An 18,334-nucleotide genomic window follows, 5' to 3' on the forward strand; every position below is an offset into this window, starting at 1 on the left:
TTCGTAAATTACGGTTTGTTGAATTGTGTCATGTTTGCAATTACGTCAACGATAAAATTCAGATTTTTTTGGTGTGTAGTCTAACAAACGTTTGTCCTCAATCAAAACATGTTTTTGCATTTTCGATGTAAAAAAGTAGTAAGCTAGAGTAACGTTCAATCAAATGACAATCATATTTCAAGTAATTTCCGAGTGGTTCAGAACTGTAATCTAACAGCTTATTTTGCAAAACCATTGTAGGGGGTGACTCAATAAAAGACACATTTTCTGGTTTCCTCAATAAGAAGATTATGCAATCACTCGGAAAATCGACAACCCAATCACAGCCATTTTTTTACTAAAAAAGATGCAAAGTGTACTAAGAATGCAATAGACATTTCCACAATCATAATGAACATAATCAGCCATGGAATCATAGTTTAGAGAAATGAGAAAGGTAAATGCAATTGCAATTGCATCACTCTCTGTGCCGGCAAATTTTTTGTTGAAGCAATTCTTTTTTTAGCCGTAACCGGTCCTTTTTAAGTATTTAAAAAATTTTGTATGTTTTATTTTGACATTAAACCGTAAGTAATAATTTTACTAATACAGTGGTAACGGGAGAACAGATCGAAACATTAACAATTATAGAGGATAGTATAGAGTAAAATTTGCTAATAAGCATTTCAGCTCTACTGGCTGGAATTCAAACTTATCATCCTTTGCGACTCCGACGCTAACGCATTGCCCTATGCTAAAATACAATCTAATCCTTTTACAGACAATCCCCGTAGCATGTCCGTAGTAACCTACGTACTTGGAACTATTGAGAACCAGAGCTACAGATCCAAAGCCCTGGTAAAGGAGGATGGTTGAGATGATCTGGGCCGCGGTCATCACGTAAAGCAACAAAGGTCATAACTCCAAGTCCAAGGCGTGAAGCGACCCGTGCCGAGAGATGAGTGATCGAGGGGGTGAAAAAGATGCTCGATCATTAACGGAGCCTATGGGGTACCTGGGCAACCTCCACAGTAAGCGTCCCTTACCACGTTACTGAGGAACTCTGGCGTGGCGGACCTTTCTTTCTCGCGCTACTCGTGGGATCAATGAGCGAAGTGAATAAAAATAAAACTAATTAAACGGAGGTGCCGAACCCCTTTGCCAAAAGAGGTTTGATGAGGTCTCCCCCCAGTGGAGAGGATAGTGGAGCGACGGAGGCTGCATCTGACAGCACCAGTGACCCCCGCGATGCGAAAAGTTGTGGAGTAACTCGAGTCACCGAGTTTACAAATGCGAAACAAAACATCAGCAAGGATCTGAAACAGAGCCTGCTGGTGCTCCGAAAAGCTGTTCGAGTCGCAAGACAGGAACAGCAGGCTTACGCCAAGAGGGTAGAATGTTGAGAGAAGGCCGACAGAGGAACCCAGACAATGACCTCCAAGAGGGAGGAAAGAGAGAAGGCCGACATAGGTACCCAGACAGGGGCCTTCCCTTTCTATGGAGCAGCCAAGTCGCTCGAAGCGGCAGCTAAGTTCCCCTCGAAGGTCAGGGGCAAGCGCAAGACGACGCCGAACGCGAAGCGTCCTAGGAAGTCACCAGGCGAGGGTGCAAAAAACAACACCAAACGGCGTGTAACCGTCACAGCCAAACGCCGTTCGATCGAGGGGCGCAAATGACCCCGCCGGGTAGAAAGAAGGCATCAGCAACCCGGCGCAACCGGGACAGGGGGCTAATACCCCTAGAAGCTGGTCACTAGGAGTGTTACCGCCAGCACTGCTTCGCAGTGTGGACACGGCCTTACTATGCGAACGCAACCACTGTGAACGCGGCCTAATGCAAGCGGCGCGTCAACCGGTATGAACTGTCAATTGACGCGGGAAGATGACATGGCTTGTCATCAGCAGTTATTTCCGTTTGCACAATCTTTTTTTCTTTGCAACATCGAACGCGATCAGACGTAAGTTAGGAGGCAGGAGTTCATTTTGCTTTAATCTAAAGTTTGTAAAATTTAATAGTAAAGTTGTTTGCTCTTTTCAGTGTTAAATTGACTTAAACTAACTTACAGCTAGGACTTAAAACTAAAATCACAGATCATTATCACAGTGAGTAGAACTAAAGCTGTACGCATTGGAGCTCATGCTTAACCTAGAATTTTGATCACAGATAGTTTAGAGTGGAGGAATAGTCTTCCCCGGATTAAAATTGATTCGCACACCGAAATTTGTGAGTTACTTATATTGTTTACATGCGTTATCTAACTCTGAATAAAATTACAGCTTTAAGCTGTTTCCGCATCAATTTGCGACAGCTAACAAGATTTCGGATTTCACCTTTTTGTTCTCTGAACAAAATCTTAAAGAAATTTCGTGGCCGGGAAAGGTATCGAATTGTGCCCAGCTGAATTTCACCATGCCAAATACGGATCCCAACCTCAAAACGCCCGAGCAGGGAAAATCATCGGATTGTGTTTGCTGCGCCCATCCGGAATCGGCCGATGATTGCGTTCAATGCGACCGATGCGATGGTTGGTGGCACATGTCATGTGCTCAAGTCACATCGTCTGTTGCAGACCGGCCGTGGACATGTAGGCATTGTTTGCCGGTGAGTGTGTGCACTCCCACTTCCAGCGCAAAGGCGGCACGGATGAAGATGCAGCGACTGAAAGAGCAGCAGGAATTAGAGCAACGTCATCTAGCAGAGAAACACCAGCTGGAGGAGGAGTTGGAAGAAACGGCTAGTAATAGGAGCCGGATCAGTCACAGGACGAGCCAGGATAGAGTAAAGCAGTGGCAACAGCAGTGCATGGAACAGGGTGCAAGCGCGCATGGTCAGCAGATGGATCAACCGACAGGCGGGGCAGCAGCTTCCCCGGCCATGCAATTATGCGATCGAGAACCAACGTTGGGACAGGTGGTTAACCCATCGGAACCAGGTCTGGTTACTCGAGATCAGCAGCAGTATACCCGCGCGATGCCGAAAACACCTAAGAACCCACAATTGGAATTCTCCGTGCTCCCCGCAGTCCAGCCCCCCGTTCCCCCCGCAGCACCAACGTGTGGAAATTCGTTCGACCCTCACCAATCGGGTCTCATCGTTCGGGATCAGCAGCAGTATACCGGCGCGATCGCAAAGGCACATCGGAGTCAACGGGGTGAATTTCCCGTGCCCCCCGTAGTATCAACACTGGGCAATTTGTTCGACCCTCAACAATCGGGTCTCACCGTTTGTGATCAGCAGCAGTATACCGGCGCGATCACTCAGAGACAGCAGGTAGCAGGTTCGAGAGGTAAAGTCCAGTCCCCCGTTCCCCCCGTAGCGCCAACGTGTGGAAATTCGTTCAACCCTCACCAATCGGGTCTCATCGTTCGGGATCAGCAGCAGTATACCGGCGCGATCCCAAAGGCACATCGGAGTCAACAGGGTGAATTCCTCGTGCCCCCCGTAGTAACAACCCTGGGCAATTTGTTCGACCCTCAACAACCGGGTCTCACCGTTTGTGATCAGCAGCAGTATACCGGCGCGATCACTCAGAGACAGCAGGTAGCAGGTTCGAGAGGTAAAGTCCAGCCCCCCGTTCCCCCCGTAGCACATCAAGGTAAGCCACTGAATTATCCACCTACTAGTGTACCATTACCATCCAACTATGGATGCTCCCTCCAACACATAATGAAACAGTTCGGAACGTTGGCAGCCTCGGCCACGGTTCCATCGAACAACATGAATACAGTTTTTCCCTCGACGGGATCGAATGTTGGCCTTGCGCCACAGGCAAATCCAAGTATACATTCTGGATTAGTATCCGCAACTGCGGGACCGCCAATCGTAGGTCATACGCCACTGGCAAATGGGACAGTTTTTCCCAATATGGAACTGTCAAATGTTGGCCCTATGCCACACGTAAATCCGTCACTATCTACAGGCAGAGTTCCCCCTCCGCCGGGACTGCCTGTCGTTGAACAATACACCCCCTCCCCCTCGCAGTTAGCCGCGCGTCAAGTGATGTCCCGCGATCTACCTTCGTTCTCTGGCAATCCTGTTGATTGGCCAATCTTCATCAGTAGCTTTATGAATAGTTCGCTGGCGTGCGGTTACAATAATGCCGAGAATCTTTCGCGTCTTCAACGTTGCCTGAAAGGGCACGCGTACGAATCTGTCAAAAGCAGGTTGCTGCTTCCGGAATCAGTGCCTCAAGTGATCGATACTCTTCGGTTGTTATACGGGCGACCCGGGTTATTAATCGGTGCATTGTTACAAAAAGTGCGCAGTGTCCAGGCACCGAAGGCGGAGAAATTGGAAACTATAATCGACTTCGGCATGGCTGTGCGCAGCCTCTGCGACCACCTGGAAGCAGCGGGACAGCAGGAACATCTCTCGAATCCTACGTTGCTGATGGAGCTGGTGGAGAAGCTACCTGTACACACCAAGATGCAGTGGGCGGACTACATACAACAGCACCCGGTAGTAAACCTCAAGGCGTTTGGAGATTTTATGCTCAAAGTCGTCACAGCCGTTTGCAGTGTGTCAAACTACACCGGCGAAAGTAACAGTAGTCAGCAGAAGCCGAGACACAAAGGAGCGGTGAACACGCATAGCAACGAAGCAGAATCCGTTCGTGAGGTAGTGAGCGAAAAGGATCGAGCGTGTATATGCTGCAAGAAATCAGGTCACCGTCTAGCAGAATGCACCGCATTTAAGGCGTATACTGTGGACAGCCGATGGAACTTCGTACGAGATAAAGGTCTTTGCCGGAGTTGTCTCAACGCACATGGGAAGAGAAGCTGCAGAAACGCGACGCTGTGCGTGATCGATGGATGTACCTACCGTCATCATGCACTGCTACATTCAAATCGATCCAATGCAAACCAGCGACCAACCCAAGAATTGTCGATTGTTCAGAACCATACACATCGGCAAGGCAAGCAGACTTTTCTTTTCCGCATAATTCCTGTCGTTCTCCGTGGGCCACGAGCGACCATTGAAACTTTCGCATTTCTGGATGATGGTTCGGACTTGTCGCTCATCGAGAACAGCCTGGTGGAGCAATTGGGTATCGACGGTCGGAAGACACCGTTGTGTATGAAGTGGACTGGAAACGTCACCAGAGTTGAATCGGAATCGAAGCAAGTGGGAGTTTTCATCAGGGGAGCCAATAGCAACAAGCAGTTCACGATCAACGACGTTCGTACTGTAAATGAGCTTACTTTACCGGAACAGAATCTAGATTACGACAAGCTGGCGCGACACTACCGCCATCTGCAAGGTCTGCCGATCGCAAGCTACGTGAAAGCGATTCCCCGTCTGCTGATCGGCGTTAACAATGCGAACCTCACGGTACCGCTGCAGGCAAGAGAAGGAAAGAGAACCGAGCCTATTGCCGTGAAAACACGGTTAGGATGGTGCATATTTGGCGGTGGTGAAAGTAGGGATACGCATTCGTTGAATTATCACGCTTGTGAATGTGCCGGTACCGGCGACCAGGAGCTGCACAATGCAGTGAAAGACTATTTTTCTATGGAGGATGCCGGAGTTCAACCGCCAGTCGTGCTGGAATCTGTAGAAGACACGCGAGCTAGGGAGATTATGGAGCGGACGACTATCCGAGTAGGAGAACAATTCCAAACTGGCCTACTGTGGAGGTACGACGAAATAGAATTCCCGGACAGCTACAACATGGCGGTGAAGCGTTTCGAATGTCTGGAGCGTAGGATGCTGCGAGATCCCGAGCTGGCAGCCAATCTGAAGAAGCAAATAGCGGAGTATCAGCTGAAAGGCTATGCGCACCGTGCAACTCAGAAGGAGCTCGCACTAGCCGATCCTAAACGAGTGTGGTATTTGCCGTTAGGAGTAGTTACGAACCCCCGGAAACCGGGCAAAGTCCGCCTTATATGGGACGCGGCAGCGAAAGTAGATGGAATATCCCTAAACTCCATGCTACTAAAAGGCCCGGATCAGTTATCTTCGCTTCCCGGAGTTCTGCTGCGTTTTCGTCAGTACAAGGTGGGAGTTTCGGCAGACATCCGTGAAATGTTCCACCAGTTGTTAATCTGTGAACCGGATCGTCATTCTCAGCGCTTCTTGTTCCGGAGCGATCCATCAAGGCTTGTCGAAACGTACATTATGGACGTGGCGACCTTTGGATCCACGTGTTCGCCAGCATCAGCCCAGTATGCGAAGAACAAAAACGCCGAAGAATTCGTCGCTCGCTATCCCCGAGCTGTCGAGGGAATCCAGAGAAACCACTACGTGGACGACTATCTGGATAGCTTCGAGAGTGTGGATGAGGCCGAAAGAGTTTCCCGCGCAGTCGGAGCAATCCATCAGAAAGGAGGATTCCACCTTAGAAATTGGTTGTCGAACAGTGCCGAAGTTCTACGTGGACTGAACGAGGAAGCTACCAACGCCAGCAAGAATCTCTGCTTGAGTACAACGGACGGCGATCGAGTGCTCGGCATGCTGTGGCAGACGACCGACGATGAGCTGCGGTTCTCGATGAATTTGAAGGAGGAAATTCAGCGTGTATTAAATGAAGACGAGCGGCCAACTAAACGACAGATATTGAAGTGCTTGATGGGAATATTTGATCCACTAGGGCTTCTTAGTGTGTACCTCGTGCACGGCAAGATCCTACTTCAGGACGTGTGGCGAGCCGGACTGCAGTGGGACGAAAGGGTGCCGGAAGAAATATTCGAACGTTGGGCTAGGTGGACCGCTCTGTTCCCGAAGATAAGAGATCTGCGTATTCCGCGGTGCTACTTCGAGGAAGCGACCGAACAGACGTACAAACGATTGCAACTGCACGTATTCGTCGATGCGAGCGAAGTTGCCTTTTCTGCTGTAGCGTACTTCAGAGTGATTGACATAGAAGGCAAAGCCGAATGCTCGTTAGTTGCGGCAAGAACAAAGGTCGCTCCACTGAAACCCCTCTCGATTCCCCGTTTGGAGCTTCAAGCAGCGGTATTGGGCAGCCGCTTGATGTCGTTCGTGCAGGAGAACCACAGTGTTGAAGTCAAACAGCGGTTTCTGTGGAGTGATTCCGCAACAGTGCTGGCCTGGTTACGAGCCGATCATCGTCGGTACAAGCAGTACGTTGCCTGCCGAGTAGGAGAGCTTCTTTCTACAACGGATGTAGCTGAATGGCGGTGGGTTCCCAGCAAATCGAATCCAGCGGACGCTGCCACGAAGTGGGGAAAGAACTCATGCCCGAAAGAATGCGACGAATGGTTTAAGGGACCTGAGTTTTTGCGGCTGTCCGAAGACAATTGGCCGGAGCAAGTGAAAACATCAACGGCTCCTGAAGAAGAACTACGGCCCTGCTTGGTGATCCAAGGAGCGACTATTCCGGAGTGTGTGGTGGATTTCGCCCGGTTCTCAAGGTGGAGACGACTTCTTGGAGCAGTAGCATATGTACACCGTTTCATAGACAACTGTCAGCGGAGGCGAAGAAATGAGAAGCCGGAACTACTGCATCTGAGTCAGGACGAGCTGAGAAAAGCGAAGAGCACGATAATACGGATGGTACAGTGGCAGGAGTTTCCCGCAGAAATGGCCTCGCTTACGAGAGGACAAACGGAGTTGCCTAAGACAAGCCGTTTGTATCAAACAACGCCGACAATGGATGAACACGGAGTGCTGCGCGTTGATGAACGAATTGGAGCCGCACCACATGCCGCATTCGATGCCAGGTTCCCGGCGATTCTCCCAAGAAAACACCATGTAACGAAGCTTGTGGTCCACGACTTTCATCGAGCCTGCCGGCATGGGAACTCGGAGACGGTAGTGAATGAAGTTCGGCAGTACTACAACATTTCACGGTTAAGGACGGTGGTGAAGCAAGTTGCGGCTGCATGCCAGTGGTGTAAAGTCGCGAAAGCGAACCCGAAGGTTCCTCGAATGGCACCGCTGCCTGTGGCTCGATTGTCATCGTTCTGTCGGCCGTTTACCTACACCGGCATAGACTTCTTTGGGCCGTTCTTGGTGAAAGTGGGAAGGAGCGCTGCCAAACGTTGGATCTGCCTATCCACGTGTCTCACCACACGTGCCGTCCATGTTGAGGTTGCCCATAGCCTGTCTACACCGTCGTGCGTCAAGTGTATTCGCCGTTTCGTTTGTCGGCGAGGAGCGCCAGCGGAAATCTATACCGACAATGGTACCAACTTCCAAGGTGCCAAACGTTTGCTGCAGGAAGAAATCGAAAACGAATTGGCAGCGACGTTCACAAATGAAGATACAAAGTGGAATTTCATCCCGCCAGGAGCACCTCACATGGGTGGCGCGTGGGAAAGGATGGTGCGGTCAGTTAAGTCGGCAATGGAAGCTGCTTACAAGAACGATCGAAAGCTGGACGATGAAGGACTGGAAACGTTAGTCGTCGAAGCCGAGGGTATCGTCAACAGTCGACCACTTACCTACTTACCTTTAGACGCTGCCGAAGGTGAGGCTCTAACACCAAACCACTTCCTATTAGGAAGCTCTAAGGGAGTGCGTCAGCCGGCTGTTAACATTAGTGACCCTGCCTATGCGGTGAAGAGTTCCTGGAACCTTATACAGCATCAACTGGACATATTTTGGAAGCGTTGGCTTCAGGAATACCTCCCGATGCTCACTAAGCGGATGAAGTGGTTCGGAGAAGTGACTCCCGTAGCTGTTGGAGATCTGGTCCTCGTAGTTGATGACACTCGCCGAAATGGCTGGCTACGTGGAAGAGTGAAGGAAGTTGTGACTGCCGAAGACGGACGCGTTCGGCAAGCTGTGGTTCAGACTGCGAGGGGGTTACTGCGTAGACCGGTGTCAAAATTGGCCGTGTTGGAGGTTGAGCCAGATGGTAAAACTGGGACCGGTGACCAGTGTTACGGGGGAGAGGATGTTACCGCCAGCACTGCTTCGCAGTGTGGACACGGCCTTACTATGCGAACGCAACCATTGTGAACGCGGCCTAATGCAAGCGGCGCGTCAACCGGTATGAACTGTCAATTGACGCGGGAAGATGACATGGCTTGTCATCAGCAGTTATTTCCGTTTGCACAATCTTTTTTTCTTTGCAACATCGAACGCGATCAGACGTAAGTTAGGAGGCAGGAGTTCATTTTGCTTTAATCTAAAGTTTGTAAAATTTAATAGTAAAGTTGTTTGCTCTTTTCAGTGTTAAATTGACTTAAACTAACTTACAGCTAGGACTTAAAACTAAAATCACAGATCATTATCACAGTGAGTAGAACTAAAGCTGTACGCATTGGAGCTCATGCTTAACCTAGAATTTTGATCACAGATAGTTTAGAGTGGAGGAATAGTCTTCCCCGGATTAAAATTGATTCGCACACCGAAATTTGTGAGTTACTTATATTGTTTACATGCGTTATCTAACTCTGAATAAAATTACAGCTTTAAGCTGTTTCCGCATCAATTTGCGACAGCTAACAAGATTTCGGATTTCACCTTTTTGTTCTCTGAACAAGGAGCAAACCGACACTGATACCGGATGCACCTCGGCCCGCAAAGAAGGCCAAGGACAGAGGCGAGGCCTTGTGGTTAAAGACCGACAAGGACAAATATGCCGACGTCCTAAAGTCAATGCGGGCGGCCGAAAGCCTCTCGGTCCTCGGGAAAGACGTGCGCAGCTTGAGACGCACCAATACAGGCGAAATACTTTTGGTGCTGAAGCGAGGGGCACAATTTAGTGCGGTATATAAGGCCTTGGCCCAAGAGGTCCTGGGTGAAGGCACCCAGGTGAGGTCGTTAGGGGCGGAAATGACTCTCCAGTGTAAGCAACTGGACGAGTTCACGACCGCAGATGATGTCGTCTGTGCGCTTGAGAGCGGGACCCTCCGGCACGCAAGTAGCCTACCTCAGGCTACTGAAAGCGGAAGCAAGAAAGGTTACCGTGATAGGAAAACTGAAGGTCGGTTGGTCAGTATGTCCAGTTAGCATACCCCAGCCGCCTTCAGTGGATAGGTTCTATCGGTACCTTGAGTCAGGCAATAAGTCGTACGAATGTAAGGGTACAGACAGGAGCAAACGGACCGGATGGTATCCCCAACGTGGTACTGAAGACTGCGATCCTGGCGTTTCCGGACATGTTCAGGATAGTCCTACAGAAATGCCTGGACGAAGGCTACTTCCCGGATAGATGGAAGATCCAGAAGCTGGTGTTGCTGCCAAAACCAGGGAAACCACCAGGAGATCCAGCATCGTATCGGCCTATATGCCTGCTGGATACTCTCGGTAAACTCCTGGAAAGGGTCATTCTCAACAAGCTGACGACCTACGCTGAAAGTGAGAACGGACTACCGCAGAGACAGTTCGGGTTCCGGAAAGGAATATCGACGGTGGACGCCATCCGCATAGTCATCGCGAACGCGGAGAAAGCATTGAAGCAAAAGAGAAAGGGTAATCGCTACTGCGCCGTGCTAACGATAGACGTGAAGAACGCGTTCAACAGTGCTAGCTGGGGAGGCATCGCCGTAGCGCTGCATAGAATGCGGGTTCCGGACTATCTGTGCAAGGTTCTGAAAAGTTACTTTCAGAACCGAGTACTGGTCTATGAAAACGAACATGGGGCAGAGGTCGATTAGGGTAACGGCGGGAGTACCTCAGGGCTCCATACTCGGCCCAACGCTCTGGAATATTATGTACAACGGAATGTCAACACTGGAACTGCCCAGGGGAGTGGAGATCGTCGGCTTTGCAGATGATGTTGTCCTGACGATAACGGGCGAGACGTTTGAGGAGGTGGAGATGCTGACGGCAGAGACAATAGGCATCGTGGAAACCTGGATGGCTAACGTCAAGTTGCAGCTGGCTCACCACAAGACTGAGGTAGTGCTGGTCAGAAACCGTAAGCAAATCCAGCGTGTCGAGATCAGCGTCGGGGGACAATCCAAGGATCATGCCGAATCACGGAGGAGCAAGAGGCAGCACGAGACGTCTCCTGACGGGTGTCTCATCCTCAATACTGAGATATGGCGTACCGGCCTGGGCTGCTGCGCTGAACTCAAAGCGGAACCGGACAAAGTTGACAAGCACTTTTCGCCTAATTCGTGTCGCGAGTGCGTACAGAAAGATATCGTCGGAGGCGGTATGCGTAATTGCCGGGATGATTCCCATCTGCATCACTCTGGCTGAGGACGTAGAATGCTACCAGCGGAGAAATGAACGTAATGCAAGGAGACTGGTTCGAGTGGACTCGTTGGCTAAGTGGCAGCAAGAGTGGGATAACGCGGAGAAAGGAAGGTGGACCCACCGACTCATCCCAAATGTGTCTACTTGGGTGCATAGGAAGCATGGAGAGGTGTACTTCCATCTGACGCAGTCTTTGTCCGGGCATGGATGCTTCCGGAAATACCTACATGGGGTGGGCGTAGCGTATTGGTAAATCGATTGCCTTGTACACAGCGCACCTGGGTTCGAGTCCCGACCCCGCACATAGGGTTAGAAATTTTTCATAAGAGATTTTTCTAACCCGAAGAGGCGAATGACCTTACGGTTAAAACCTCTATAATCGAAATAAAAAAAAAAAAAAAAATACCTACATCGGTTTGGACATGCTTCGTCACCCCTTTGCCCGGAGTGTGTGAACGTGCAAGAGACACCAGAACACGTGGTCTTCGAATGCCCCAGATTCGAAAATGTCCGAAGGGGTATGCCTAATATAACAGTGGACAATATCGTCGAAGAGATGTGCCGCGACGAGCATATCTGGGACGCTGTCAACAGAGTTGTTACGAGTATACTCTCCGAGCTGCAAAGGAAGTGGCGAAGGGACCAACAAAGTAACGGTTAGAACGCCGCAGTAGAACCACAAATAGGGTTTCGGGAGAAATTCCGCCGCCGGGAAACTCACCGACGGTGTAGACTGGGTCCACCGCCGGGGACCAGTTGAGTAGTACGCGATGTAACACCGGGCTCGGGTCGTCGGGGTGCCAGCCTCGACACTCTACCGTCGGGAATTAGACCGAGTAGACCGCGTCGAATAGCCAGAAGTGGGTCGTTGGGGTGCCAGTGAACCGGAAGCTACGCTCCACCCGGAATTGCTGAATGGACCTCAGCATCTGCTGGCTGGCCGTTGAGAAGGCTAGGTCCACCGCCGGGGACTAGACCGAGTAGACGAGGCGGGGAGCTTAATGGCTCACAGAAAAGTACATCGGTATCGGGAGCGGTCTACCACCGGGGAATTCACGATAGGTAGATTCGGCGCCGTGGACTACCCAACAGAATCGTGACGAAAAGGAGAGCTAATTGGCTCACGAAACAAACACCGGTAACGAAAGAACTCTCAATCGGAGTAGGATAGGCGGTAAAACTGGGAGCTAAATGGTTCAAGAAAGCGGGTATCAGTGTCGTGGGAAATTCCTCCATCGGGGAACTATCAGTCGGAGTAGGATGAGTTCACCGTTGAGCACTATCCAAGCGGATCGTGATAAGGCCGGGAGCTGAATGACTCACGGAAACATGAGCTGAATGGCTCAGGGAATCAGCACCTAAACGGCTCACCACAGGGACGAGAACTAAACGGCGACGTAATGGATGGAGACAAGAAACAGGAGAGGAATCGAGAGTTAAATCAAAGCTCATAGGTCGTGTCACTCCATGAACCAAGCGAGGCTCCGAGATAGAGCAGCAGAAAGAGGTGCGACGAACCCCCCCCCCCCCCCCCACGAAGTAATACAATGACGTAGTTCCGTGGGGAATAAGGGCGTAAAAAGTAAGGAATGTTTTTAGTGGTTAGGAACGAACGTGACGAACGAACTATAAAAAAAGACAGGAGCAAACTATGTCGTCACTGCGGCGAGGAGGGGAGTATAAGGAGTGGGGCTGCACTAAGGCGCATAAATGCCTTATCTGCACCGCTAAGAAGCAAGCCCGTAACCATGCTATGGGTGGACCTTCGTGCCCCTTCGGTGAGGCAAATAAGAAGAAGCCGTGAACGTCACACAGCTAAGTATGATCATTGTGCAGAAGCCCAACAACTGTTGTGGCAGTCGGTCTCGGAGTCGAGGACAGATGACGCCCTCCTAGCCGACCCGTACAACATCCCTGCCGGCAACGGCAATTGGGTGTCGGACGGGTCTGGGATGGTGGCAATCTGTACAACGGGACGGTTCCCGGTTCAAGTGGTAATACACTCCTCCGCCGAGGGTGTTGCGATTGCCAAGATCAATGGTGTGTTCTATTGTAGCTGATACGCTCCACCAAGGTGGCCCATAAAACAATTCAACCAAATGATCGACAGGCTCTCGTCAGACCTAGTGAACCGGAAATCGGTAGTCATAGCGGGAGACTTTAACGCTTGGGCAGTAAAGTGCGGCAGCCGTTGTACAAATAGCAGGGGCCAAGCGCTACTGGAGGTGCTTGCGAAACTCGACGCCGTCTTAGCCAATAATGGCTCCGCTAGCACATTCCGTAGAAACGGGGTGGAGGCATGGATTGACGTAACATTTGCCAGCCCGGGCCTGGTTCCAGGTATGGAATGGAGGGTAGACGAGGGCTACACCCATAGCGATCATTTAGCAATTCGCTTTAGGATCAACTATGGTGTGCAGCATCCGAGGGCGGGAGATCCCTGTCAGGTATGCGGGTGGAAGCCCAATCACTTCGACAGCGAAGCTTTCACCGCGGCCCTGGGACTGGAAGTCAACACCGACAGTCTAAGCGAGGATGCGCTGGTATCCGTTCTATCACGTGCGTGCGACGCCACTATGCCGAGAAAAACACTGCCAAGAAACGGCAGATGCCCGGTACACTGGTGGAGTGCCGAGATCACAGCTCTACGGTCAGCCTGCCTCAGAGCTAGACGTAGGATGCAAAGAGCTTGCACCGAGGATGCAAGAGAGAACCGCCGTGAAGTGTTTCGAGCTGCGAAATTGGCCCTTAACAAGGCCATTAAAAGCAGCAAGAGAGCGTGTTTCGACAACTTGTGTGAGAGTGCCAACGCGAATCCGTGGGGTGACGCCTACAGAATCGTGATGGCCAAGACCAAAGGGGGCTCGTCACCCCCAGAACGGTCTTCGGACCGGTTGGCGACGATTATCGGAGCACTCTTCCCGTCTCGAGCCACAAGCCCCTGGCCACCTGCACCACGAGACAATGCGGGCGTGGCTCCGGTGACGAAGCGTCCTAGTAAGTCACCAGGCGCAACTACTCGCAGTGGCTAATTCCCTAGCAATGAACAAAGCTCCAGGGCCGGATGGAGTTCCAAACAACGCTCACAAAGCAGCGATCATAGCGAACCCGAACATGTTCAGGCTAGCTATGCAGAGATGCCTTGACGAGTGCCGTTTCCCCGATAGATGGAAAAGGCAGAAATTGGTGCTGTTGCCGAAGCCCGGGAAGCCGCCAGGCGACCCATTGGCGTACAGACCAATCTGTCTGATCGACACAACTGGCAAACTGCTTGAGAGGATCATCCTCAACGGGCTCACCCCGTACGCGGAAGGTACGGACGGTCTGTCAAGCACCCAGTTTGGCTTTCGGAAGGGTAAGTCCACAGTGGACGCTCTCAACTCAGTGATAAATACTGCCGAGATAGCGATCCAACGAAAAAGGCGAGGTATTCGATACTGTGCGTTAGTGACACTCGACGTGAAGAACGCATTCAACAGCGCAAGCTGGGATGCCATCGCGCTCTCGTTACACCGGCTTAGCCTACCGGTGGGTCTGTACCGGTTCCTGGAAAGTTACTTCCAGAACCGCGTACTGCTATACGAGACCGATGCCGGTCAGAAAAGGGTTTCTATTACCGCCGGAGTCCCGCAGGGCTCGATCCTAGGCCCGGTGTTATGGAACCTCATGTATGACGGGGTTCTGAGACTGAAGTTCCCTCCTGGGGTCAAGATCGTCGGCTTTGCCGACGACGTAACCCTGGAGGTCTATGGGGAGTCAATGCCTGAGGTAGAACTAACTGCAGAACACGCGATCAACACGGTGGAGGAATGGATGAGTGCGAGAGGCCTGGAGCTCGCTCAGCATAAGACGAAGGTAGTTATCGTCAACAACCGCAAGTCGGCACAACATGCAGTTTTCCATGTGCGAGAAGTCGTGATCACCTCACAGCTGAGTCTGAAGTCTCTCGGAGTCATTATAGACGATAAGCTGACGATCGGCAGCCATGTCGACTATACATGCAAGAGAGCGTCGACTGCTATCGCGGCATTATCGAGGATGATGTCTAACAGCTCAAAGGTGTGCGCCAGTAGACGTAAGCTACTGGCAGGCGTTGCCGTATCTATCCTCAGGTATGGCGGCCCGTCATGGTCAAGAGCACTGAGGGTAACCAGTTACCTACAGAAAATGGAGAGCACCTACCGCGTGATGTACCTCAGAGTGATATCAGCCTACCGCACATGATGCCAGTCGGGCTGGTTATCCAGGAAGATGAGGAGTGCTTCGAGCTACGTGGAAGTAGAGGAGCCCGCGAGCACACCAGAATGGCTTCGGTCGCCAGATGGCAGCGTGAGTTATCCCCCTCGAAAGGTAGGTAGACCCACCAGCTGATACCTAACATATCGAGCTGGGTGAGCAGACGCCATGGGGAAGTTCACTTCCATCTGACACAATTCCTGTCAAGCCATAGCTGCTTCTGACAGTACCTCCACAGGTTCGGGCACGTGGAGGTCCCCGTCTGCTCTGACTGCCCAGGTGTCGACGAAACTGCCGAACACATACTGTTCGTATGTCCTCGTTTCGACGTCAAAAGAAGAGCAATGCTTGACGTCTGCGGCTGGGACACAACCCCTGATACCCTTATTCAGCGAATGTACCAAGCGGTGGAGAAGTGGAACGCAGTCTCGACTGCATCCACCCAGATTGCCAGCAGGCTACAGGGAATCTTGCGCAACGAGCAACAGACGACGGGCACGATTAACTAGTGATTGGTTAGTTGGAGCGAAAAAGGCCGAGCGCAGAAAAGTGAGTGAATGGTCTGTTCATGCTGAGGCAGCTTTGGTTCAGCGACTGGCAACCGCGTAAGGGGTAAACCCAGCCACCCCGAAGCAAGGCAGAAGAGCGAGTGTATAGGCGTATATGTGGACTGCCTCATGCCAAGATGGGAGGGTCGTAGCGTAGTACGTTAGGACTTAGCTATCGATGCCTCGTGGCATGGCAGAGGAGTGAAGGGTGAGCATCCAAGTCAGCCTCACATGGTATGTTAGAGGCGAGCACAAAAGTAAGCCTCATGTAGAGTGTTAGAGAGCGAATCGAAGTGTGACAGAGAGAGCACCCAAGTAACCCTCACACAGGATGTATGAACGCGTGAGCGAGAGTGAGTGAGTACATCAAGTACAGCCATCCCCCCAGAAGTAATACCGAGAGGTAGTCCCTGGGGGAAACAATGGCGGTTCCCAATGGAGTTTAGTCGGTATTACCTAGTCATGGTGGCGTCACCATGACAGCCCGATACTCCAGTACACCCCGTGTGGTAGCTTGGCATCTACTAATAGCACGTGTACTGGGTTAGTACGTAAATTATATTCTCCATTAAAAGAAGACAATCTCCGTCATCCTCGTGCTTAAAGGCCTTTGATCTATTGTTTAACTCTCTGGGCAAAATATCTTAGTAAATGCAAATATATAAAATACCAACGAAAAGCACTATTACACCACTAGGTGAATTACAACAGATTTTGTATATTTGGAAAAGTGAGGCTGTTTCATTCAACAACGTTTATGAAATTCCACTTTAATCTCCCGGGTCGTATTGTTCGAACCGCTATTGACGAGCTACCCTTCTTGAAAGTGAAAAGTTCGTGGGTGAGTGTGAAACGTAAGAGGAATCGTAAAAGCAAACGATTCTTTCCACTCGGGATTCAACTCTCGTTAGCATAATGCGATGAAATTGAAAATGCAAAATTGGGTGCTTTTTACAAGCCAGGCCTGTCATAAAGCAGGTTGGGTATCAGCTACTGTTGCATTTTTTACCTAGCTTCAAAATTGAATTGTATTTTTCCGGTGATTTTCACCAGTAAACAGCATCTACATATAAAAACAAATTTAACTTTTTATATTTATATACTTCACACCATCGATCAGACTATAAATCGAACATTTTCGTCGGTGACATCCGAAACTGAAATTCGACCGCCGCCCACATCTTGTAACGCCAATCAGTATCATTATCACCCAGTGGATTGCATTTCCAATTATTAGACGAAAATAGTGTTAGGTCGGTCGTCGCGTCGGCGTCGACGTCGTCGGAGTTCCGAAGAAAGATAAAAAATGAAACCCCCAATTTTCATATTGAAGATGTTAGTTGCACATGTTGTTATCCTTGCTAACGGGTTCACGTTTTCAATAGCATCAGGTGATGTGTGTGAATGTGGGTGTGAAATGCGATCCGCTTTAGGCACAAAAGCGAGCATTCGACGAGACAATGATTGGTAATTTAGCAACAACAACAACGATAGACTAGGTTACAGTGCGTGGCACTAATAGGCCTGTTATGTTGTCCTGGAATAATACCGCTTTCAAGTGGAATATAGTTTGTACTTCACCATCAATGATTATTGCATCAGCAGCATCTGTATGTCCTCGTAACTAAAGCTAGTCGTATGACGATTATATCAAACTAACTCGGACCAGCCGGGCCACATAATGGGCTTAGCAAATGGGTAATCCTCTGAAACAAAGGAGAAAGCATCGTTAAAAGTCCATATAGGTATGTTTCAACTAGATGTCATTTGATAGCAGTTTACACGCGGTGAAAGTTTTTATCGATTTATACTGGCACATGCGGAAACGCCAGCCAAGCCGCTTTATTCAAACGATGGCAACAAAAAGATTCGATATCACGTGGGAGCAAAGCAAATTTTTATAACTATGAACAACCCTTCGCGTGTCGAGAATTTAAAAAAACTGTCGTCCGCAATAAAAGCATAGATTCGATTAGCTGTGGCCTGATACCATGCATTATTGTGTACATATACCAAGCTAGGCAACAGGTCTTATCTGTGCGATTACTGTTCCTAAGCTTATCATTAATCTGGTCCTCCCGTAACTTGTCAGCCACGTATGCAAACTCATAACTTGAGCCATGGGAAAGCGCATATACGGACTAGATCTCCATCGTCGCACGTGGTTGGGTTGTGTGGTTGTTCAAGCAAGGTCTAGTACGATTGCGAAATCAGAGTTCATTGCAATTTGTATATGCCATATCCTAGTCGGTGATTTTCACTGGCTATGTTTTGTTTTGAGCAGGTAGAGATTGGGCACTAGATAACTGGTGTAGGAACAGACAAGACTCAAGCTTACCGTTCATTGGACCAGAGCCTTTCTGTGTACTAAAAATCGTCGCTGTTGTGCTATCTGATGACAAACGCCATTTTGGGGTAAACTAAGTTAGATATGCCACATCACTTGCGTTTTCAGA

The 18,334-nt window shown here is 50.1% G+C and overlaps 1 protein-coding gene across 1 annotated transcript; it reads left to right on the forward strand.

Moving 5' to 3' along the window:
• The first annotated feature begins 1,777 nt into the window (after window positions 1-1,777).
• LOC131679645 (uncharacterized) lies at window positions 1,778-9,399 on the forward strand. Its single transcript, XM_058960377.1, has 3 exons — window positions 1,778-2,202; window positions 2,256-9,038; window positions 9,119-9,399. The coding sequence occupies exon 2, from the start codon at window positions 2,389-2,391 to the stop codon at window positions 8,902-8,904; it is 6,516 nt and encodes a 2,171-aa protein (XP_058816360.1). The 5' UTR covers window positions 1,778-2,202; window positions 2,256-2,388; the 3' UTR covers window positions 8,905-9,038; window positions 9,119-9,399.
• Window positions 9,400-18,334: the final 8,935 nt, after the last annotated feature.

This window comes from Topomyia yanbarensis, chromosome 2 (assembly GCF_030247195.1).
Source record: "Topomyia yanbarensis strain Yona2022 chromosome 2, ASM3024719v1, whole genome shotgun sequence".
NCBI classification, from domain to species: Eukaryota; Metazoa; Arthropoda; class Insecta; order Diptera; family Culicidae; genus Topomyia; species Topomyia yanbarensis.

Coding starts and splice junctions, on each gene's coding strand:
- LOC131679645 (XM_058960377.1), top strand. CDS start 2,389: ATGCCAAATACGGATCCCAACCTCAAAACGCCCGAGCAGGGAAAATCA.